This window comes from Euprymna scolopes, chromosome 3 (genome assembly GCF_053919585.1).
Source record: "Euprymna scolopes isolate OS-2025 chromosome 3, ASM5391958v1, whole genome shotgun sequence".
Lineage (NCBI taxonomy): Eukaryota > Metazoa > Mollusca > Cephalopoda > Sepiida > Sepiolidae > Euprymna > Euprymna scolopes.
The window spans coordinates 128,792,520-128,817,210 of NC_136484.1; the positions used below are offsets into that span (position 1 = coordinate 128,792,520).

General features: G+C 32.4%; 2 protein-coding genes across 2 annotated transcripts in view; both read right to left on the minus strand.

Annotated features, from left to right (window-relative positions):
* LOC145258992 (glycine receptor subunit alphaZ1-like) overlaps positions 1–24,691 on the minus strand; it is a 441,610-nt gene that overhangs the window by 404,541 nt on the left and 12,378 nt on the right. The gene's annotated exons all lie outside the window — the stretch shown is intronic.
* On the minus strand, positions 479–23,682 carry LOC145258960 (uncharacterized). Its single transcript, XM_080116653.1, has one exon. The coding sequence runs from the start codon at positions 22,340–22,342 to the stop codon at positions 21,119–21,121; it is 1,224 nt and encodes a 407-aa protein (XP_079972779.1). The 5' UTR covers positions 22,343–23,682; the 3' UTR covers positions 479–21,118.

Below are 24,691 nucleotides of genomic sequence, written 5' to 3' on the forward strand. Positions count from 1 at the left end.
GGGGACTCCAGCATTAATACTGTGGGCCTCTGATAGCTGCCCATCAACCACTACTGTTATGAACTTATCAGAGAGAAATGATTTAATTATTAAGAAAACATTTCCAGTTATACCATAGCTGGAATCTTGTGAAGTAGGCCCTTATGCCATACCTTATCGAAGGCCTTTGATGTCAAGAGCAATTGCCATAGAAAGGAAGCCTTTGTCGAGAGATTCACTAATCCTATGGGATATAACTGTTAGCACATCAGCTGTAGATCTAGCAGAACGGAAATCATATTGCATGTCACTAAGGAGGTTATTCCTGCTGAGGTGATTGACTATTTCTTTATTTAATATGGATTTCAGTAACTTACTCATGACACACAAGAGACTTATTGATCTGTACTGAGAGTGTATGCGAATAAAAAATAATAAAAACAAGAATACACTTTGTTGATTTTTCAATTATACACACACAAATAAGAACGTAGCCAACAACATTTTAAATACTTTTATTTTCCTCGTACTTTCCTCGGACAAACATGGACATTTTAGATTAAGATACATTTTATTTAGTATTGTCCGAGCATTTTCAGCAGATAGATGAGAGCAGGGCAAAAAAGCTGAAAGGGCTTTCCTAAATAAGGTAACTGGTTAACTTTAAAAAAAAAAAAAAAAAAAATGCACGATTGGACATGTAACATTTTTGGTGCTTATTTACAATTACACTTAATTAAAAAACAATACAGAAAAATCTTTATGATGGATGTAGCTATCACGGAAGAGATGTCATATTCCAAAAATCAAGTAAATTGATAAAATACATTAGTTTTAATTACAATCATATTAAAGAAGACAGACAGGGGCCGAGATTCACTTTATTTTTTAGAATGTGTCAAAATTCAAGGACGACAACTCAATTTGAAAACCAAGATTTTGTTTGATTTCAAAGTAATTAAAATTTTTAATCACTTGAAATCATAAAATTTGATTTTCTTAATTAAAAAAATTACTTGATTAATTTAACTAATTTTTGAAATATGACATTTTTGTTTTGTGAAGAATATGTACATCATAAAGAATTTTTTCTGTATTTTTTTTTTTTTTAATCAAGTGTAGTTTTAAATAAGCACAGATTTTTTTTATTTATTTACATCGCTTTTCTTCTGATTATTGTCGGGGATTTTCTCTGATGTGACCAATGTCCTTTTTTCTTCATATTATTGTTGATTATTTGTGCATTATTTAGGCTGAAGTTTCTTGTGTATCTAAACCCAATGAACACGCTATTTTTACTCAGGGATGTGAGTAGCTAATAGCAAAAAAAAAAAAAAAAAAAAAAAAAAAAAAAAAAATGACACAGAGATAAATATCTCAACATAGTGCCTTCCCTCTTTGAATGTGTGGAAACAACAGCACAAATGAATTTCAAGTCAAAATCAAGAGAAATAAACCGAATGTGCATGTGGGGGAAAGAGATAGGAAGTAGTTCTTTGATGATGCAGACGTCATCTAACTCCTGTACCCCCTTAATGAATAGTTTGAAGCCTGAGCCTCCAGGTTAAAATTAACATTTTTAGTTTCCCCGAGAGAACTGTCATAAAAGAAGGAAAGGAAGGCAACAAAGAAAAGAAGAGGTAGAGAGAAAAAACAAAACAAAAAAAAAATAACGGAAAAAAAGAAAGGAGATAGATAAAGCAAGAAAGCAAAAATAAATAAAATCCAGCTAATAGCAAAAATTAAAAAAAAATAGATAAGGGTTTAGCAATTTGGTAGAAATACATTTTTTTATTACCTCCTCTATCCACCATCTCCTCCAGAATTTAATTTTACTATTTTTTTTCATCTACATTGATTCATTGTACTTATTTTCTTTAATAAAATAGAAAAAAAAAATCTTTTTTGTATAAATAGAATTTGTCTTGAATTTGATCTTGAGAAATACATTTGATCTGATGGCATCTTTCTGAAAAAAGACACTACAGAAATATGTATGCACAGATGGTGTTTATTTGCTCCCCCACTGAGCAAATTAGGCACAAGGCCGTTTTTAATGTGAGGTAAAAACCAGCTCCCCTAAAAGTAGGCAAAAAGGGGGCACTCTGGTTACCAAAAATAATAATTGTCCCAGTATAGAGGGTTTCCCCTCCATTGACTGGTACAAATTATCTTAAGTGCAGTATCTGCCGGAACAGATACTACACTTTGATCATGTCACCCGGGCCCCGGAGGGCGCGCGGGCAAGCGGCCTGTCGGCCTGTTGAAATATGTATGCACAGATGCAGCTTATAATGTTTGTATAAATAAACATAATATAAACACGCTCCATTTATTCATCTCACATTTTTTGATAAACACAAGAGTTTCAGTGGGTGTACATTTAAGATTCTAAAAATATACAACCATTATATATTATATATATATATATATATATATATATTATAAAAAGCAGATTTCAATCAAAAAGCATAGAACTCACATCTATAGGAGGCTATTAAGTGGCAATATGCTTTTACTGGATTTAAAAAAACTGGAACTCATATCCCTGGTTTACCTTTTAAATTTATGCAAAGTCATGCCTAACATGACAATGTAAATAATGAAGAGTCCATGTACATCCTCACAAAACCTATTGCATTTTGATTTTTTCAATATATGCCTACATCTTGATAAGATGCTTCTCCATTGGTCAATCTGTCATGTTCAATATATTCATTAATATATGTAGATCAAATGGACATTGATTTTTTTTTTTTTTTTTTAATTTTTATATCCTTTTTAGTATTGGACAATAATCTGAAGAAAATCAATTTAAATAACTTTGCTTCCAAAAAATTTAGACAAAAACTTTCTTTTACTGTTTTGAGAATAAACAAAGATCCAGAAAATAATTTTTCTTGATAAAAACAAAAAAAATAAAATAAATTGCTTGTTTTAACAGAACTGATCATAGATAAATATGCGCTCATCATACTTGGGATCATTTGGAGGGAAAACTAAGTGCTTATTTAGAATTAAACTTATTTTCAAAACAAACACAGAAACATCTTTAAAAACTTTCCGTCAAGGAACGAAGACATATTCTCCAAATCGCGTAAATTGATCAAGTATTATTTTTATTAACTAAGAAAATCAAATTTTACAACAAAGCAAAACATGTTTTGATTCACCATGTGTTATTAGGGGGAGACAACTCAATTCGAACTATTGAGATAAAAATCAGCTTGTAATGGTTACAATTTCCTATTAAAATTCACTAAAAACTGTAAAAAAAAAAATTATTTTCTATATAAAGAAACCTACATGATCAAGTTACATAATTTTTAATCTTTGCTCTGTGACAGGTACATATATTATAAAGATTTTTCTGCAATTTTGATTTTTAAAAATAGGTTTTATTCTTCTAAGTATCAAAAAATAATATTGGAAGGAGAAGCCAACAAAAAGATAAACATTAACTCGAGAGTATAAGGCTGAATGCAATGAAACACTTGTAAATAACTGGCAATTACAACAAACCGTTTATGTTCCGGAATTTTTTTTTTTTTTTTTTTTTTTTAGATAGGGACTGATAATTTGTATTATTTGAACTATTAATCTCATATTGGGTGTTATTTTCACGTTTTGGCTGATGTAACCTCCATTTTTCCTTAAGCTAAAAGCTCCAAATTATAATCAATTCTAAGTGACATCACCTCAAAGTCAAAGTTGAATCCCCAGTACAAGCAATACTAAGAATAAAATTAAGAATTACTTCAAACTTGTATTCGGTCATGGCTAAGGGAACAAGAAAAAGCTACACCCACAGATTAAATAATGTTTCATTGAAAATTCTGTACATATTCTACAGTTCAACAGGATAAATCTGAAGAAGGTTGGAGGTGACATCAACTGAAACGCAGTCAAAGTAACATTCAAAATGAGAACAGCAGTCCGAATAATTCAAACATTTCTATTTTTTATCCACAAAAGTCATTTAAAAAAAACAAAAAAACTCATTTCATAAAATGAAGATTTAGCAAAGAAGCAGGCCAAATCATCCAGATGATACGAGGATTCTAAATGTTTTCAAGAAAATGCGTATTAGTACAAATTTTTTTAAATGACATTAAATAATAGCAATGTTTTTTTTTTATTGAATATTTGTAAACTGAGAAATTCTTTTTTTTTTTTTTACAGGCCGTCAGAGAAGAATATGTCGAATGATCAGTTAAATGTGAAGCAAAGTTAAACTAATGTTATTAAGATGGGGACTGAATGAAGAAAAAAAAATAAAATCACAAATTTTATCATTGGTATTTGCTTCTCACCTACCATGAGAATATGCGACACAAGGTTAGAAGGTGGGGTTTGAGAAACCAATGCACAAGAGAAAAGCGCACTCGGACCCACAAAATAAATGCTGAGCACCCCCATCAGCGCTTCTCAGTAGGGGTGTTATTTAACAGTAAACTAACCCTTTCTCAGAGAAGGTAATACCCGAGAGGATGGACCTCCTATAATAGTATAGAACCATAACATAGTCAGACAAAAGCAAGGTAACCAACTGCAAGCTGTCCCAGACTGTCGGATCAATTGCTGAGAACATAATCTCTACTGGTATGAATAACACAACTTTGAGTAACTCCTTCCCCTTTCATAATTGAGAAAGTTTATAGTTACACATTTAGCATCTCAGGTAGTTTGGCCATTAGAGTATACGTCACATCTCGCATTAACTTCATAATGCACTTGGATTTCCTGGACACTAAATACAGAGCGAGGTAGACTGAGGAAGATTTGGTTTGAGGACATGAGAAGCAATAAACTGTATGCAACCTGATTGATGGCAACATTTTGAAGCAGTCTGCATAGGTAGCATTGCCTGGTGTTGCTTATTCTGGAGTCTAGGACACTCACAGCACTCTGTTGCTCTCATGGCAGTCAGACTGACAATATACCTACACTCTTCATCAGTTATATTTGCTTTTCTGTTCAATATATTGTTTCCATTAATTACTAATTTGTGTCTTTCTTCCAGACACTTATGAGACCACAGCATATACTAAATACCAAAACTGGATAAAGAAGAAATTGAAACTTTAAAAATCTTTCGAGCCTCAAAGAAAAAAAAAAAGAAAGAAAAAAAAAGTCTTTTTGGTTACTAAAGATGGCTGTCTTATACTGATAGAGATAAATTCTAAACTCTTGCAGCAAAATGAATAAACAGTGCTAAGTATTTTAGAACAAATCCACTCTTTATCTGTGCCTAAACCTAAACATGGATTCCATGAACAAAGCTTCTTTCTTAGAACTGCACGTCTGTGGAACTCTGCTCCATTTGCTTGCTTTCTAGCTGACTACAAGTTCTTGTTGAGCCATCCTCTTAAGTAATCCAATTTACCAAATTTCCACTACTAACGATTACTACGATATTGTCTCATTGATTACTGTACGCTCATTAACCCTTATCCTTGAGTGGTCTTCGGGCCTTGATAAGTGCATAACTGACTCCTTTATAAAAACAAGAAAAAAATTGTAGACAGATCTACACTTTGATGAGCATTAAATGTTAAGAAACATTAGAACAAGAATTTATTTAATCGTATGCACTTTTTTTCTTCTATTTATAAAACTTTGAAAGATAAGTTCAATGTATCGAAAATAATATTACTACAAAAAAAAAAAATGGTAAATTATCTTTTCTTTTTCTTCTTCATTTACCCTCATGTTAATTACCAGATTTGACTATATTTCTTTATCAGGTTTAATTAATTATTGGACATATTCTTCTCTGATGAAAGTCTGTTCAATAAATTTCAGAGTTTATAATTTTTATTTTAATTGTTGCTGCTTTTTAATCTCAAGTTTTGATTTGAAATTTTATGATCTTGATAAGCATTGAGCAGACAGACAATAAGAAAAAAATCCAGGCTGGAAGAAATGTTTAATTTTTAGAAGTGTTTACGTGCCCGGCCGATTAGTTTACATTCAGCAGCATTTAGTAGACAGCAAAATGCATTTTGTAACTTAAAAATCTCTTTACTCCGACTGAATCAAAAGTGTGCATACATGTTCATTAGGTTTGGTCTTTTATTCTTTTATTTTTTTTTTTTTGGCACATGAGAACACCAGTTGCAGACACTTAAGGTGGGATATCATTTTAACTCTTGCAAATTGGAGAAGTTCCAGACAAAATCTTGGCTAAGATAAATATATCTGGCAAAAGTGGATATTGTATTTTCATTAACTTAATTTCTTTAAAGGCTTCAAGCATATCCAAGGAAAAACAGCAGATATGAAAGATCATATCATGTGATGATTCCTTTGAGTTACATATAAATTATCTTGTTTAGAATCCACACACATTTGTGCATTCATGAATAGTTATATATCAGAAACCAGGATACCATTTATGTTCTTACTTATGACAGCATTCACCCAAGGTGGGTTGAGCTGTTTCCAAGTGAATTCGCCACATCACAAGTCAAAGCAGTTCATCCAAGTCTATCCGCTGCCGACTTCTCAGCATACTTCAGCCATTCATGATGCCATCATCGCACAACAAAGACACAAGGGCCAGTCAGAGCTTCCAAGTCAGTTTTGATCATTGTGAGCCATGTTTTCAGCTGATCACCGTTCTTGAATCATTCCAGATCAATTCACACTTATGTTCTAATCAAATTTAAAGTGCATTTGTAGAAAATGAGCAGACGCATAACATAATATAACATATCACTAATAAAATAACAAAATGTACTTATTGCAAAACTTTGCTGCAGTTTTACAGCATTATCGATCACCACATGTGTACCTGACTGGCTTCTTATATATAAATTTTTTTTTTTCGATTAACATTAGATGCTAGAAAACCAGTCATATACATCTGGTGATAGGTAATGCCATGAAGCTGCAGTAGTGTTTATTATCATTTAATATGAGTCAAACTGTTTGTCCTAGATCTGCTATCTAAATTATGTTGTTTCAAGTTTAAGGTTGCTTTTGTTGTTATATATAATACTTAGTCAAAAAGGCATATTAAGAAGCTACTTCTCTGTAACTGCTGGATAAACCATTATTATTTACAATATTGAATACTGTTAGATTTAATACATAACACTTATCAAATTTAGTGCAAGCTAAAAACTTTGGTAACATTCATCCCCATTTTATATATATATATATATATATATATATATATATATATATATATATATTCTATATACACACACACACACCGCATAATCACATTGACAGACCAGATCTCGTTAGATCAATGAAAAGTTAAGCAACATTGAACCTTGATCAATTGGAAATTTTAGGATTTTAGGTGCTGCATGTGCTCTCCGCTTATCTTGGCATTGTTTTCAGTCAGTCTTGGGTCTCTTCTTGCCACTGGACCTAAGCAATGCCGATTCAGGAGAGGTGTGGTTGGAGATTGCGCAACCCTTGCCTCAAAATTACATGCACAGCTATCCTCACAGGAATGTCCATTGTCTTGAAACTAAATAGAGGTATCGTGATATATATATATATATATACACACACACACACACACATATACATACACACAAACACACATGTATATTATGTAATAAAACAAAACATTGTGAAAATACAATTTGGACCATAAAAACAATTTTTGCATATTAATGGATAAAGTATCCAATTGTTTTTACTCTATTTTTTTCCTTTATTTCTTACTAAATGGTTATTTAGCGAGACAAATATTTTTTTTTTTAAAAGAATAGAACCTACTATAATCTTACCATATATAATAAAAAATAAAATTGATAAAGATAAAAAAAAAAAATCTTTATGCTAAAAAACTATAAAAACACCAAAAAGCTCTACATGGGTAAGTGGCACAATTAATATAAGAAATTCACATCAGGAAAGGAGATACCCGCCCCCCCCCCCCGCCATCCAGCTTATTTGTATATATAAACCTGACTTTTTTTCTCCTGATCTGATGAGAAGCATTGAAATGTCATGGTCAAAAAAGGTTTTCTTTTTTCCTTATTGATCTGATGACGCAATAAAACTTTATTTAACTTTGAATTCTCATCTTTTATTTCTTATATTAATTGCTCTACTTATCGATGTAGAGCTTTTGGTGCCTTAATTTTTTTTTTTTTTTTGTATAAAGATTATTCTTTATCTTTATCAATTTTATTTATTTATTACTTTTATATATATATGAGCGAGAGAGAGTAACAAAATCTCATTTTTATTATAATAATGTCGATGAAGAAATAATTACAGTGTCAGTAAGAGTATAGGATATATGTAATATCCTACAATTATGTACTGCTACCGCCACTAATAAAAAAAGTAGTATCAAAGCAGCTATTGTCCCAGAAACTGCCGGTACAGATAACTAAACAGCACATAATTGTATGATATAAATATATATTTATATTTTTCCATGTGTGCTTTTCTTGTACAACCAACCTAATGAAGCTCACAGTATTTATATAATAGTTTCTGCGTATTTCCTTCCCACGGTAGGAAGATGTGATACAAGGTCAGGAAAGTGGGATTTGTAAAACCAGCACCTTAGAGGAAGAGCACTCTGGTCTAGAAAAAAAAAAAGCCTGTGCAGTCCCATTGCCATTCCCCAGTAGGGATATTTTCGATATTTATCTCCATTTCACGATGGGATAATGTGACATAAGAGTCAGGAAATTGGTGTTTGAAAAGCCAGCGGCCTAGAGGAAGAGTACTCTAACCAAAAAAAAAAAAAAAAAAAATTTACTAGGGCAGCTCCATCAGCATTCTCTGGTAGGGGCGCCTCAAGCAATTAGCCTGAAACTGACACCTCAAAAGTTAAAAAGGCAAAGCATGGGAGGTTGGACCACCTAGAACTGCACACAGCCATAGCTCAGCCAATACAAAACAAGCCATCTAAACAATAGCCTAGACTGTTGGTTTAAAAAAGATTGCAAATTGCATTGTTATGATGCCTGAACTTATGCATTCATGACCTGAAAGTTTCATTTCTTTATTTCAGATATTGACGGTGTTAGACTAAGAAAGCAATCCCTGTCAAAAGTGCATTGCGAAAGGTGGTGACTGTAGAAAAATAAATTATGGAGCACAAAAAGTCATCCGTTTTAAATGGTACTACTCCTATCTTTGTAGCTTTTCAAGATAGAGTTAAATAAGAGGCTTTACTTTTGGAACGACCCTCATGCAAATACTTTGCTATATAATTTGCATTCATGTTTCAAAGCACAAATATTGGGTTGAAATATGAACGTATTTGTGTGATGGGACATGTTTGTGTATATCAATTCCATCTACTATTGAAAATGCAAAAAATATTAGTCATAGCCTTTCCTCCTATAAACTGGATTCACTAGATACTATCAAATTTTGTATGGCGTTTAAAAGAAAAAAGTACTATTCAAATTATTTCCATATGAACATGTTCATATAAAATTAAACAATGCAAATTCTGAACAACTATATCATTTATATTTAACATAAACAAATATAACCTACAGTAAAATGAATAACAATGGCCATTAATGTGAAAAAAAAAAAAAAAAAAAAAAATTTTCTCAAGAAAACAGAACAAACCTTAATAAACTAGTTTTTTATAAATTTATAAATGCATTCATGGACGGAAATGATTATATCTATATATATTTGTTCATCGTTTTTGGGAAAGAATTCCAGCAAAGTGCTTGATTATGATTAAAAAAATTTTCAATATAAGAGCTTAATATTTATTTATTAAAAACTGTACAGAAGGTGAGAAAAACATTGATACCGTCGGTTTCAAGCCTAACATAAGCGGGGACCGGAAAAATTGAGAACAGAATAGGACAAAATAAATTAAACAGATAATTACAAAATATATTAAATAAATAATTGATAAATTGGTATTAAAATAAAAGATATATAAATAGGGGTAGACAAGTTGTAATTAAATAAACAATATTAAAAATAATATATGCAGTCCTTTTTGCCATAAGAAACAGAACATAATGGCTGATGAGAGCCTAACATTATTTACCATTAATTGGTCCCCCTTTATGTTAGGCTTGAAACCGACGGTACCAATGTTTTTCTGCCCTTCTGTAGAGTTTTTAATATATATATACACACACACACACACTCGTATATAAAAGGCACTTTATCAGTGTGGGTGTGTGAGAGAGAGAGAGAGAGAGAGAGTTCGTTTCCTAAGGACTCCAAAAAGGTGAGGTCAGTTCTTTTGAAATTTCACACAAATATACTTTTATGTGTCTGGGGCTGTTCTTAGATAGGTTTTGTATCAGTAAACCTCCGATAAGTATCGATAATTGAAAAAATCCAATTAAAAGAAGGAACAGTCCAATTTTAATTAAAGTTAACACTCTTATACGGCCTAACATCTCAAGTGCATTTGAGAAGCTTTATCACTACATAAGCAGAAGGGCCTGGGATATAAATCAATAGTCGGTTCTTCAATAAAACAATGTTGCGTTCAAAATGAATGTTTCTGGTTAGAGCACAATTCAACTATGAGAGTTCACTTTTGCATGTTAAACTTTAATTTAAGCTACTACTAAATAATTCTATCAAATCAACAGCAGGTTTTCTAAAATGCAATGTAGACTAAGGCATTGCAAAGAGGCATGTGAAGTTTCCTCCTGGTGCACGGTGGCGGGCCCTTAACTAGAGTAGATAATCAATTGATTTAATTGAAAAATGGATGACTTCACCGATAATAAAAGTATTGAAAGTGTGGAATATTTATTGACCCTCATTACATCCTGGGTAACATTGCATCTCCCTGCTATTATATATATAATATATATTTTCATTATTCTTTATTTAAATACAGTCATATCTTGCTACGATGTACAGACTGTTTCAATCATAACAGATCTCATCAGGCAAGGAAAATTAAAAATTCAGGCAAGGAAATCTGTTATGATTGAAACGGTCTTTACATCGTAGCAAGATATGACTGTATTTACATAAAGAATAATGAAAAATATAATTTGCTCTCTTTGATTGAGCACTATCAACGACCTTTGTTGAAATTCAATTACTCTTCATTTTTGGATATCTCTCTACCTGGAATATATATATATATATATATAGGGGAAGATTCCAAAGAGATTTAACGATCCGATGAACTTTTCTATAAAGATTTAAGAATGGATACACACACACACATATATACCACTACTAAATAGACATCTTCTTATACCTACCCACACTAACAACGACACAATTTGCAATACTCTTAATAATCTAGGCATACAAACAGTACAAACCACTTCCTTAACTATAAAGCGAACTTTAAAAACTAGCAAGCATTCCGCTGAAATCTCCACTTCCAAAGCCGGTATTTACGCCATCCCATGTAATGATTGCAAAAAATCATACATAGGTGAGACACAGCGAAATTTGGAAATCAGACTAAGCGAACATAAAAGAGACATAAGAAATGCCAACCCCTTAAATGCACTCTTTTCCCACTGTGTCGAACATGGTCACTCTTTCGGCTTTGGACGTGCAAAAATCTTAAAATCCATCCCAGATAGAGTAAAACGGAGACTTATTGAATCTGCTTTAATTTCAAATATTAATACCATCAAACAGAAAAAAGGATTTTATAATGTAGCCCCAATCATAGGTAATATAATAATAAATGAACAAAGTTTGATACAAAAAAAATTTAATAAAAAAATGCATATATGTATATAACCCGACCCCCCCCCCTCCACACACACTAGATATAAATTCTCTTTTCATCATGAAATTTTTTCTCTCCAGAACAGAAAGAGAACTGAACTTCTCTTTCGCATGGGATATATGACTGTCTTCCTGTACATCCTCGCCTAGAAATCCTGATGATGTCCCCTGAAATAGGGACGAAACGATTTTATTTGTTTTTACTCTTTTAGGTTTTTCCTTTTTATTCACACACACACACATATATATATGCTCTTCCAGTCTATCTACATTTTGTTAGATTTGAACAAAACTGCTTATATAATTTAAAGTTTTGATTCCTCACACCTATCGAACACGACATCAAAAATATGAATTGAATCACAACAGAAGCAACATCTGATGATTGCCTCTTAGATACATAAAACCTGGTGTAATGTTCAATCTGTGTTGCGAGTCGATTTTTTATTAGGTTGGTTCAAAAACATACGTTACTTTTATATGATTTCTGAATTAACTCATTTATGTATATAGCCATGTCATATATTATTTTGAAGTGCATTTTTCACTATCGAATCGTGCTATTTGTTACCGTTCTCAATCTCTTCATTCATTTTTTTTGTAGGCTTTGACAGCATGGACGAAATTCAAATCCGCACGATTTTCTTTTTCCAGTTCAAACTAGGCCGAAAAGCTGCTGAGACAGATCGTGATATCAATGATGCATTTGGCCCAGAAACCACTAATGAACGTGTGGCACAACGGTGGTTCAAGAAATTTCACAATGGTGACGAAGCCTCAAAGATGAAGACTGTCACGGCCGGCCAACTGTGGTTGATAATGAATATTTAAAAGCCTTAATTGAAGCCGATACAGTGAAACAGTGTCTGTGGATGACATATATATAACAATAGAATGATAAATTCCAATGATCACATTTTTATTCAGTTTCTAAAAAATTCATATAGATTTATGAACTGTTTCATCTACAACTGAACTAATTATAGATCCATATATACTGGATTTTTCATAAGAGCAACTCTTCAGGTGCATATATGTGTGTGCTTGTATATTTACATAAATGTATTCAACATGTACCTATACATCATACAGGCAAAGTTGAAACAATGAAACGGGCAAAAAACGCCATCAAATTGCATGAATGTTGTTTCTTTACTGTTTTGCTGCATTAACAACTTCATGGTAATATATAAATATCCTCGCACATGGAACGACTGCCTTACTTTAAGCAGCCTTGTAATTCTTATTTTCATTATTTTGTCTTTTAGTCCTCACATTTCATGAACAATGTTTCTGACAAAGGAAGAAGAATTGCTGTTTTCTAGGTCAAAATCTATCTATATATAGCACTTATCATTGGCTAGTTTTTGACCTAGAGTTAGTACTTTTTTAGTGTCTTACATCAAGGGGCTTCATGCCTTGTCTGGAGCGATTTCCATAAAAAGAGTATATACATATGCAACGATTACGCATGTTTCAAAGTTCACGAATTTGAAAAGGAACAATGTTAATCGATTGTAAATATGTATTTATATGTACTATATATGATGCATATCATTTGAAAAAAACCTTTTTCTTTGGAGAAATGCCTAAGTTGCTGACTTTAGCATCTCCTGTAACCTGCCAGAAGACGTCAGAGATAATACCATAAACTGGATAAGTATGAACGTGTGTGTATATATATATATATATATATATATATATATATATATATATATATATAACAAGCAGGCTGCATCAAGGCTAAAAATTAAAACATGAACCAATAGCTATTATATTATGCCTGAATATTTGTAATGCGGTTGTTAGACCGTCACCTGGCAAATTCCATTTTTTTAATGTCACACCAATTTTTCCTGGCTAAAACCCAAATATAAAGTGTTGCATGGGTTTGAATACCCTATATATTAGGTTTCATGTCTGTAGACCAAAAAAACTGACAGATAGGCAATTTTTTTTTTAAACAAATGTATATACGCATGTATAAATATATATAAAAAAGAGGTTTGTGTTTACTATAACCTTTTTATGCAAATATTACGCAAGTATAAACAATGTAGAATATCATTATGAATATAAAATATTACACATAATAGTTAACTAAAGATGATCACCTCATAAGAAAATTGAAAAAACTAATAGGGAATTAATTAAAATGAATGTTTAAAAGAATATGCAAATTAGCTAGATCTTTTGCAGATGAATGCAATTCCACAACCCATATATTACAAAATTGAATATTCTTTTTAAATGGAAAAAAAGTGTTTTTAATATAAATATCAATACACAAAAAAAATAAATAAATAAATAAAATAAAAATAAGTTTATAGGAGTCTAGATAATCAATGGTTCCCAACCACTGTGCTGCAGAATGATTAATGATGTGCTGCAAAGAGATAATAGTTAGAAGCCATTTAATTTCTTAATCATGATGACACTGCTTAATTCACAATTGCTAAATTTCTAGAACCTGAACATTTTGTGCATATACTAATCGGTAAGCCTTTTTATGGTTGATATTAGTGATGGGACGATTAATCGAAATATCAGTTTTTCAAAGTATCAAGAATCATTATCAGAACTAAATAATTCAAACCAAATTTCAATACCAGAACTATACCAGATGTTGAATACAACATATGTTGATTTGTGTGAATAAAGATCCTCCTTATAGTTTTCTTTGTTTTTTATTATTTTATTGCAAACAAGATTTATAAGTAAAAAATATCTATTTTTATTAATAAGTGTGCTGCAAAGATTTTAAAAAAAAAAAACTCGACGATGTGCCGCCATGTAAAAAAGGTTGGGAACCAGCATTATAAATTGTTGACATCCATCCAGTCTCAATAGACAATGGATATCTTTCTGTAGAGGTGTTTGCACAGGAGTTTATAGTAAAGCAAGGATTGCACAATCCCAAACCCCAAATTGGCATTGCTAGAGTCGAGAACAACTGGAAACAATGCCAGTATTAGAAGAAAAAGATTGGTTTTATTTTCTTATAGACTGGTTGCTCAACCAAGGCTTTAGAATCTAGTCTACCCTACGAATTCATAGTTGAAGGGAGAATAGATGAATTCAAAGCTTTATAAAGATTTTGTGAAAAAGGTTTTATTCATTCCATATGACATTTTGGTATATTAATATATCTTCTGAAATATGCCAAAGACAAGAGAATAAAAATGTTTTTACACACAAACACTTACGTATGAGAACTTGAATGCCTACTAGACATTATCGTGTTTTTTTTTTTTTTTTTTTTTTTTTAGATCTCTGTACAGGATAACCTGACAAGTAAACCTTGACTAAATATTCAAAATAACATGGTATTCACAGCCCAAATAAGATCCCCTCGGTATAACTACCACACACTAGCTTGTATGAAGAATGATGCATCTTTTAAGTGATGTTGCTTATAGTAACAGTATTAAGCTGGATACTCCACCAGACCAGATGAATTCTTGTCCTGGAATCCAGTAAGTTTTTCACTTCTTTACTCAATGTTTGCAAAAAAAGGAGAACTTTCATAGAACACTGGGACATTTATCTCAAAGTGTTAGCACTAGAAAGTGAGGTCCTTGATTTGAGAATTTATACTGAATTTTATTTATACATAATTTTGGTTACACATGTGCAAATATGTTTCAGCTAGACTTTTTCAAGGCAGAGGTCAATCTAACAATGAACGTAAAATGGTGAGCATTTTATCTTTTCACTCATCAATGTTTTTTTTTTTTTTACATGGTGGTCACCACTTATCAAGGCCCGGAAGCCACTCAGGGATAAGGGTCATTGCAAGTACAGTACGTTCTACCTTGAAAAGGCTATAGCCAAAACATATCTGTACATACAAGTGAGTACAATTCTTAAATACAAATTTGACACTAAAATATCAATGTAGCAATATAAAACTTCAGCTGGAATTAGATATGCATTTAGAAAAATTACATCTATTTTTTAAGCCACTTTATCTTTAGAGATATTGAGCAGTTTAGTTAATATACTTAGCTAGAATTCTAAAATTTAAGACAGAAAGAGAGAGAGAGAGAGAGAGAGAGAGAGAGATACAAATTATAAGTAAAATCTTCCACTAAAGATTAATGTGCATCTATATATAAATAAGTATTTCGATGTCATGCAACACTAATTGATCAATTTACATGCATTTTGGAATATGATATTTCCGTTTCATGACAAGTATACATCATAAGGATTTTTCTGTAGTTTTTTTTTCTTTTTGATTAGGTTGAATTCTAAAAATCTGCATAGTTTTAGTTTTCCTTTGCGGGGGGGGCTATATTTTTCCTATGTTACAAAATTACCTCGTGTCTATCTTTGTACTTAAATGAAATAAAGGCAAGTAAACATATATCGAATAATCTATGATAAACAATAACAAACCCATCCCCCAAAATTAACAGATTAAACTATTCCTGTAATAACCTGTTCCCTGATGATTGCAGTGTAGAATTGGTTCCGTGCAGTTCTAGGCGGTCCACGTTCTTAAACTTTGTCTCTCTAAGAAAGGTGTTAGTTTATTGCTAATGAGGCATCTACTATAGAATGCCCAAGCATCTTTTGCAGGGTCAGAGTGCTTCTTTGGAGTGCCGACTTTTCAATCCACTTTCTGAATCTAGGATCACATTTTTTGCCGTGAGAGAAATAAATAGCTTCATAGACGAAATATGTTTGCTACCACTATACGAAATTTAAAAAAATGTACTTTTAAACTTGGTCAATAGGAACTCTTTAGCATGGAAAAAAAAAAAAAAAAATGTTCAGTATGATCCTTACCAAAATAATTTCACAAACAAATACCAGCAGTTTTACATGAATCTAAATACATTATTGTTGGATAGTAATAGATATATATATTGTAAAGATTAGAGTCGCATTAATTTTATATAGGCGTTAAAACTTTTTTTTTTAAGATTATGACATGAACGTTTTAGAGTTAAAATTAATTTAGTACTATGTATCAAATTAAATTTGAAGAAAAACAAGTAAATATGCTAGTATTATTGGCTTATTTCCTAGGTGACGCTATATTGAAAATAAGCTGACGTAATAAAGTGTTTTTCTATAATGAATTTATTTTACATACTTTTGTCTGTTCAGTATGCTAATCTTTAATAAATTTGTCGCAATTTTATAAAAATCTTAACTCGCCTCTAATCTAGACCGTTACCATATATATATATATATATACATACATACATACATACATACACACAGTATTGCTAGCAATGCACTAGACATATTGGTATTTTGGCAAATCAGAAGAACAGGCGACTAGAAGTTAGTAGCAAATGGTGTCAGATAAATTGTATTAAAAAAAAAAAAAAAAATCAAGGTCAATATGGCCTGATTGTTTCACTGAAGACTTACCGGGTACATACTCTTATATTACCGTGCTGAAATAAGATTATTTAGAAAGCCATTCTTAACATGGGTATGGGAGGGTGTTTTGTAATTTTTTCTATACTCACCTAACAATTTAAAAAAAAAAAAAAAAAAAAAAAATCATAAAACTTGAAAATACTATTTTTTTTTTTAACATAGCACGGCGGCGGACCCGTACAAGAGTGCCCAACCCCTAAAAATGTGTTTTACACCCTCCCCTTAAAAAAAAAAAAAAAAAAAATCTTTGTTCCGACGGTTATCATAGATTACGGGTATCATACTGGCAGAAAACATTTTGAAAAAAAATTAATGACTTTCTCGTTATATAACGTTCTACTTCATTGCTACCTGACTTTCTCTACCAACGTGTCACACGATTAGAATGTTTATAACGACAAAATGAACCCCCTTCCTAAAAGTTATTAAATTTAATTTTTACAACTTTGTTCTATGATACTTAATTCTGTAATCTATGATAATGGTAAGAATTTTTTTTTTTTTTTTAAAGAAAAAAGGTGAAAAAAACACGCATTTTTAGGAGGTAGGCAAAATCTCGTACAGGTCCGTCAAAAGTACGGTAACATAAGTGCATAAGTACCGACTTACCTGCAAAGAGTTGCTTTTCAAGAGTATTACTCCCAACCTCACGTTAAGAACGGCTTTCGGAATAAATATCCCCAACCTCCCCATGTTAAGAATGGCTTTCGGAATAAACCTTTGCACGTAAGTCTTCAGTGGGACAATCAGGCCACATTGACCAAAATCAATAAATATTTCGTAACTATTCTTGGTTGCTCGTTTACACTACAATTAAAAAAGGTACTTGTACAGTTTAATCAACATTAAAAAATGAAAATATCGAAAAAAGTTTAAATTGTACGTATCCAATATGGAATGAAGTTCTCCGAAAAAAAAAACAAAAAAAAAAACACAAAATAATAATAAATAAATAAAATCACTTAATTTCATCTAGTACTTTTTTTTTTTAGCGAAAAAACAATTTGTTATGATACCGAGCAAAAGGTTCGATTTTTAGGAAGAAAAGCTAGTATTAAAGATGGGGAGGGAGTGTCGGCGCTTTAAATTGAGTTACCTCCCCGTTTCTAAAATCCAAACAAAACTTTAAAAAATTCAAAGATGTCTACCTTCAATGTGCTGTCTGACAGCACTAGCAGTGCTATAGCACTGCTGTCATAAAAACGTGTTTTTCTGCTTTAACCCCCCCCCCAAAAAAAAAACTACTCGATCAAATTAAGTGAAGTTTTTTTTCGGGGATCTTCAGTTCAAAACGGATACGTACAATATAAGTTTTTCGATATTTTCATTTTTTAATGCCTTGATTTTATACAAAAAAAAAGAAAAAAAAAATTAAAGTAAAATTGTAGCATTTCATTATTTCCGTCATAATTGAATTACCCCCCCCTTTTTTTTTCTCGAAGTTCGCGCGACGTAATAATGGCAATCATGTTTTTTTTTTTAATTTATTTATTTTTTTTTTTTTAACTAATCGCAAATTTCGTAATTCTGGGATATTGTTATTTTCAAGATGACTGACGTCAGTAAAACTGTCTCTGCTTAAGACATATTTAAATAAATTACCAATGTAGTCCAACTATAAACAAACATAAAAGCCTGTATGTACTCGTTACAGAACGAAGTTGTCATACTCCCAAAATTACGTAAATCGATCAAATAGTTTTGTTTAAAAACAAGACAATTAACATTTACGATTTTACCCTGCATTGAACGTAAGGCTGATTTTTCACCTATTTTCATTTCATCGGATTTAATCGTGGTCGACGAAAATACGACGCGTTTAGTCATAAAATTTTATTTGTTTGAAAAGAAAAACAAAAAAACTACTTGATAAAATTACGTGATTTTTAGAATATTTCATCTTCGTTTCGTGACATCGTACAGACTAGTCTGGGTTTGCCAAAAAAAACAAACTAAAAAGAACAAGTATATAACAAATGGGTGCACGTGCACTTTCGGGCCCCCTCACATTTTTTCCTTTTCGTCCTTTTGTCAACTATTTCTGCGAATTATTATCGATTGGACACTAAGCTACCAGATTTAAAAAAATATCAATATTTAAAGATTTGGAATAGGGGTTCAATTTCACATGCAACGTCCTAGTAAATCGATCCCCCATTTCGTAAACTAATTTACGATAGCCTCGTTTTGACGTTGGATCCTTCAGCGTTATTATTATTATTATTATTATTTATTAAAAAAACATTTTCAAGGATTCAGCTGTACAATATTGTCAAGCGAAAAAATTAATTGCCCAAAACAAGTTTTGTTCATGTGGGCCATGTTTTGTCCATGCAGGCTTATTTAAAAAGCCAAATTAGACAAAGTTTGCAGAAACTGTAAGTGTAAAAAAAAACTTCGAACGTTCACAACTTAATCAGATCAGAATCAGAGTTATCGTTAATTTTTGATTTTGTCAACTACCTGTGACATGTTCAGCAACTTTGAATGGAATTTCGTATAAATCTAATTTAGTGGTGCGTGCGAATGCAGAGATATGTACTAGCAAATTGGCTAAAGACAGGAATATGATGCCCTGGACAAATTGACGAAAGTCTATCATTTAAAAAGGGGGGGAGACATGTAGGTAGAATCTTCAGTGTTATTTATATATGCCAATGCTCCAAAATTCATGTTGGAATCTAGATAATTCCTCAAAAAGTAAATATAAAAAAAATATAGATGGGAGGAGGTTTAGACCGAACTTTGGTACTTCTACACTTTATCGACGAAACTGGAGATGCCATTTTATTTCGCGCACTTGTCGCTAAAATTCAAGGGAAAAATCAGTATTTTGAACTATGTCCGAAGTTAGAAATAAATAAACAAATTAACTAGATAAACTTCCGGAAAGAACTATGAAAAGTAAATAAAGAAAGTGAAAGAACATATCAATAATTGTTTAATTGGAACTGTTTCAATTGAATTAATGAAAACGAGAAAGTTTTTCATTTAATTTTAGGTTAATTTATTATTTCCGGAAGCAATCGTTCTTCAGTTTAATTATTTTTTGTTACTTATTTCATGCTTCGGCCATAGTTTAAAATATGGGTTTCTCCCTCGGATTTTAACGGTAGGTGCGCGAAATAAACTGGCGTTTCCAGTTTCGGTGATAAAATGTACCTATTTACTATGCCTCCCCACGGGACAGAGTTAGACACCAGGGTCGTTTTTTTTAACAATTTCGGCGATAAAATGTAGCAGTACCCGCACTTTTCCCAATTTTTTTATAATCTAGTAGCTTAATGACATTAATGTCCAATCAATAATCCGCAAATAGTTGAAAAAAGATGAAAAGGAGAAAATTTGTAGGGGGGGGGGAGTTCACATGAACCAATAAATGTTATCAAAAGTTACTTTTCCACCTAACTGGAAACGTTTTTAGTGTTTAATGTAAAATGTTTATTCGGTTCAAAAAACGAGTAAAACGCTACCGACGAACAAGAAAAAAAATGATCGATGTCTTTGAAGACGTGATAATCACTTCAAAATAACAAAATGGTGGTAGAAACCCATCCAATAAATGGGACCGTGACATAAACCTAATGAACATATTACATTAAATAAAAACACTAAAAACTTATCCAGTTAGGTAGAAAAGGAACTTATATTTCGTTTAATAACATTTGTTATATTTTTTTGACAATTTTTTTCGTACATCCGTGTATAGTAAAACAACCCCATTTTTGTTGATAATTTACACAACGATTCGGCCGATGTAACCTCCCGTCTTCTCTAATTGCATTTTTTTCTGAACTTTAGAATCTTGGCTGGCGAAACGAGAACAACCTATCAACGGGTTCAGTTTGAAATTCTGTATAGGTTTCTGAGATTGAAAAGATGCACCTAAGTCGAAGGTAAAATAACAACCAAAATGAGAATAGAATAAAAATTTGTTATTTAAATTTTAACAATACGAAAAGCGTTACCGACCGATACTTTCCAATATTTTTTTCTTAGCCAAAATAATGTTAGAAATTTTTTCATTAGATTTTACACACACACACACACGCGCACATATTCAAAAATAATTGAGTTTTACATATTCCTTTAAATTTGCAGGCAACGGCAACGAATCTATGGCGTGCAGAGACTTCGCTTGTCGAAGCCTAGTTCTAATGACCTGTCTACACAGGTGGGTCAACTTCTTGGGTTTGTTTTTGGTGAATCTGACGAAAGACCAGTAATCAAACACTTCATCGATCACATTCTGAACGATGGGGCAGTTCGCGAAAAGGTTCTTGTAATACACACGGCTCGTCTTCTCGAGAGTGGCTCCCCAGAGGACCAGCAATCGGACGATGCTCTTGTAGAGGTTGAGAAAATCTTCTGACGTTTGCAGTATGCTTTGGTACAGGTTCATGTAGTCCTCCGTTCTCTCAAGCTCGAGGGTCGACGGCCTCGCCTCATGCACGTAGCGCGTCTCGTACATGGAGAGAATGCCGAGGGCAATGAAGAGAGGTAGAAAAGATTGCTGGCGCCGAGGCGAATCAAATAGTGTGTTTTCAAAATAAAGAGAGTTTGGATCGGCGCCGGCTGACAGTAGCATTTCAATAATGCCGACGAATTTACATTGGTGTCCGAATAGTCTCTGTTGGTCGGGGTTAGTTTCCAAACAGACAACACCGTCCTTATTTGTTTGCAAATACTTCACGTTATTACGAATCATTTTCAGGCACTGGTTAAGAGCTGTTTCTCCATTCTGGTCGTATTGATTAATAAATTTTGCAGGGTAATGTCGTAGTAACCTATCCACACAGTCCAGGTCTCCTCTCATCACTGATGTATGTAAAGGGATGAACCCACTACCGATGCTCCTTTCGCACTGGTGTCTAGCCGGGGAGTGACTGATAACGAGTTCCAGGGTTTCGACGTCGCCTAGCTCAGCCGAAAGTTGTAATGGCGAGTCACCTTTTGCATCGACTATGGACAACTGTAGATCGTTCTTTATCATAAATGAGATAAGGTCTCGGCCGTCTTCCAGCTTGATGGCCCCGGACTTCATGCAGTCGAGCACCGAATGGATGAGACGACCCTTGGACGTTGGTAGGTTCGGACTGCAACCGTTCTCCAAGAATATCTTGACCAGTTCCGTGTTGCCCTGGTTGCAAGCCAGTTCGACGGGGACGGGGAGGTTGACTGGATTGCACGGCGTGACGCTCGTGTCGGTGATAAAGTCGTCGCAAAGCCTCCGCAGGTTTTCAGCATCTCCATTTTGTACGGCATTTATGAGTTGGGTGTACATCTTTAAAGCTTGTTGAAAACAAAAAACAAAAAAATAAATAAAGGAGGGGGGGGAGAATGCAGGATAATTTATGAATGGACGGATGGGCAGGCAGTTCGTGTTTTGCGAATAAAAATGGATGGCTGACAGGGAAAAGGAAAGGACCGCTTTATTCTTTCTCCCTTTCCTTTTTAGCCTTACTGCATCAACACTTTTCTCCCCACAAATTGTTTTAGTGGCGTCCACTCAGAAATGTGGGGTATTTTAAGGGTATGTACTTTTTTTGAAAGAAATAAAAACAAATCACGCACACATGATGTCTTTTGTGCGCGTTTGAACTACTATTAAGCCCTCTAAAAATAGTCCAACACTTTAAAACTTCGTAAGCAATACCGATATAATTTCCCTTGAAGATATAAAATACCTTTAAAATTATTTCTTAATTACCCCCAAAGTTTTTTTTTAGCTATCAAACTTTAAATCGGCTGAATTAAAAAAAGAAAAAAAGTACGCCCAATTTTTTTTTTTTTTTTTTTTTTAAAGGTGGGGGGTTACCCCTAATTTTTTTTTCACAAACCTCCCCACAATAAATAAATCAGAATTATGTTAACAAAACCACACGGAAGAAGGGCGGATGTGTGGGAGAGACACTACAGTCAGTCGGTACCGATTCAGCGGTATTTTCGCTTTTTTAATTTTTTTACTATTGAGTTTTTTTTTAGTGTCATTTTTCCCCCACTTGTTTTGTTTGTATATTAATTAGTAATATTTACCGATTACTCCTGATTTTGGGTAGAGAACGGGCCGAGAATACACATTACTTTTTTTCCAATTAAAATAGCATCGTTTTCATGGGTAAAAGAAAATTGCTGAAATATGTTGTTGGTGGTGGTGTAACGGGAGGAAAAAGGTGGTCATTCAATTTCATTGATAAAAATAAAAGTAACAGGAAGAAGAAAAAGAGTTCTATCTTTTTTTTTTTTTTGGCTCCAACAATTGTTGAAGATTGTTTTGTTTTTTTGTTTTGTTTTGTTTTTTATCCAACATCAAGGACAAACAGTGGTTCTTATAGGCAATGCATTGATCCGAAGGTCGAGAAACGATATAAGAAGAATTTGAATCTTCTTAGTTGAAAACTACATATGATGATATGATGTCTTTGGCTAATAATAATAAAAAAAAAAAAAAGAAGTGGTAGTGGGAATTGGTAATCTAGACTTTCTTTCTTTCTATCTCTATTTCTCCTCCACCTCTCTCTTTCTACCTGATTTTTTTAAGTGCTCCCCTATCTCTCTCTCTCTCTATATATATATATTTACTTGCCTCCCTTTTCTTCCATTAATTACTACATACTTTCTCTACACTTGTTATAAAGCTAGCCTCCTACTAAATAAACCGCACATTCGAAATTTATATCGCTTATCGTCCTTGCTCCTCTATCTCTGCTAATAATATTAATATATGAGTAATATTCTACAAAAGTTGTTAAAAAATAAAGTCACTGTCTGGATAAAATTGCTTTTTGTTTTTTAAGTCCAATTAATTTTTAATAGTACAAGTAAAAAAAAAAAAAAATTAGTTTGTGTATATTTTTTCACAGCGTCCCAAATCCTTGATTTCCCCCCCCCCCGAAAGACGTCATTCTTTACAGTTATTTTATTTGTAGTTTTAAAATTACGCTACAATTTAAGATTCCGTAAGAAAGTAAAAGTTTAAAATATGTAATTTAATATTTATTTTTAAATCTAATTTAATATTGAGTTTTTTTGTTTTTTTTTCTAAAGAAAATGTGTGTTTTTAGGTATGATTCGTCCATTATCTTTCCCTGACTTCAGGGTTCTTTTATTTTTCTCCAAAAATAATAATGATGGGCCATTTTTTTCTTCTTTTTTTTCTTCTAATATGAAAATTAGAAAAACAAAATATTAAGTCCTCGTAAAATAGAGTGTTTTTATTACTGTACACATAGATTCGAAAAAGTTATCAAAAAACAAATATAACAAAATAAATGTTATCAAAGGCAATATAAGTTACTTTTTCTACTGGTGCTAGTGAGTGCACTTACTGATCCGCGCTATTTTTTAAATCGTGTTTCCAAGTTTACTTAAAGTTTTATCATATGTTTTTTCATTCAATTGTAAGGTTAAAGTATAGAATAGTTACAAAACACCCTCCCCTCCCCATGTTAAGAATGGCTTTTTAAACAATAACGTTATTATTTCAGCACGGATCAATAAGTGCACTAATACCTTTCTACTTAACTGGATACTTTTTAGTGTTTTTATTTAATGTATCATGTTTATTCAGCTCGACAAACATAGTGCTTACCGATGTATTGAAAAATTTAAAATAGCGCCCGCCGCCCGGCCG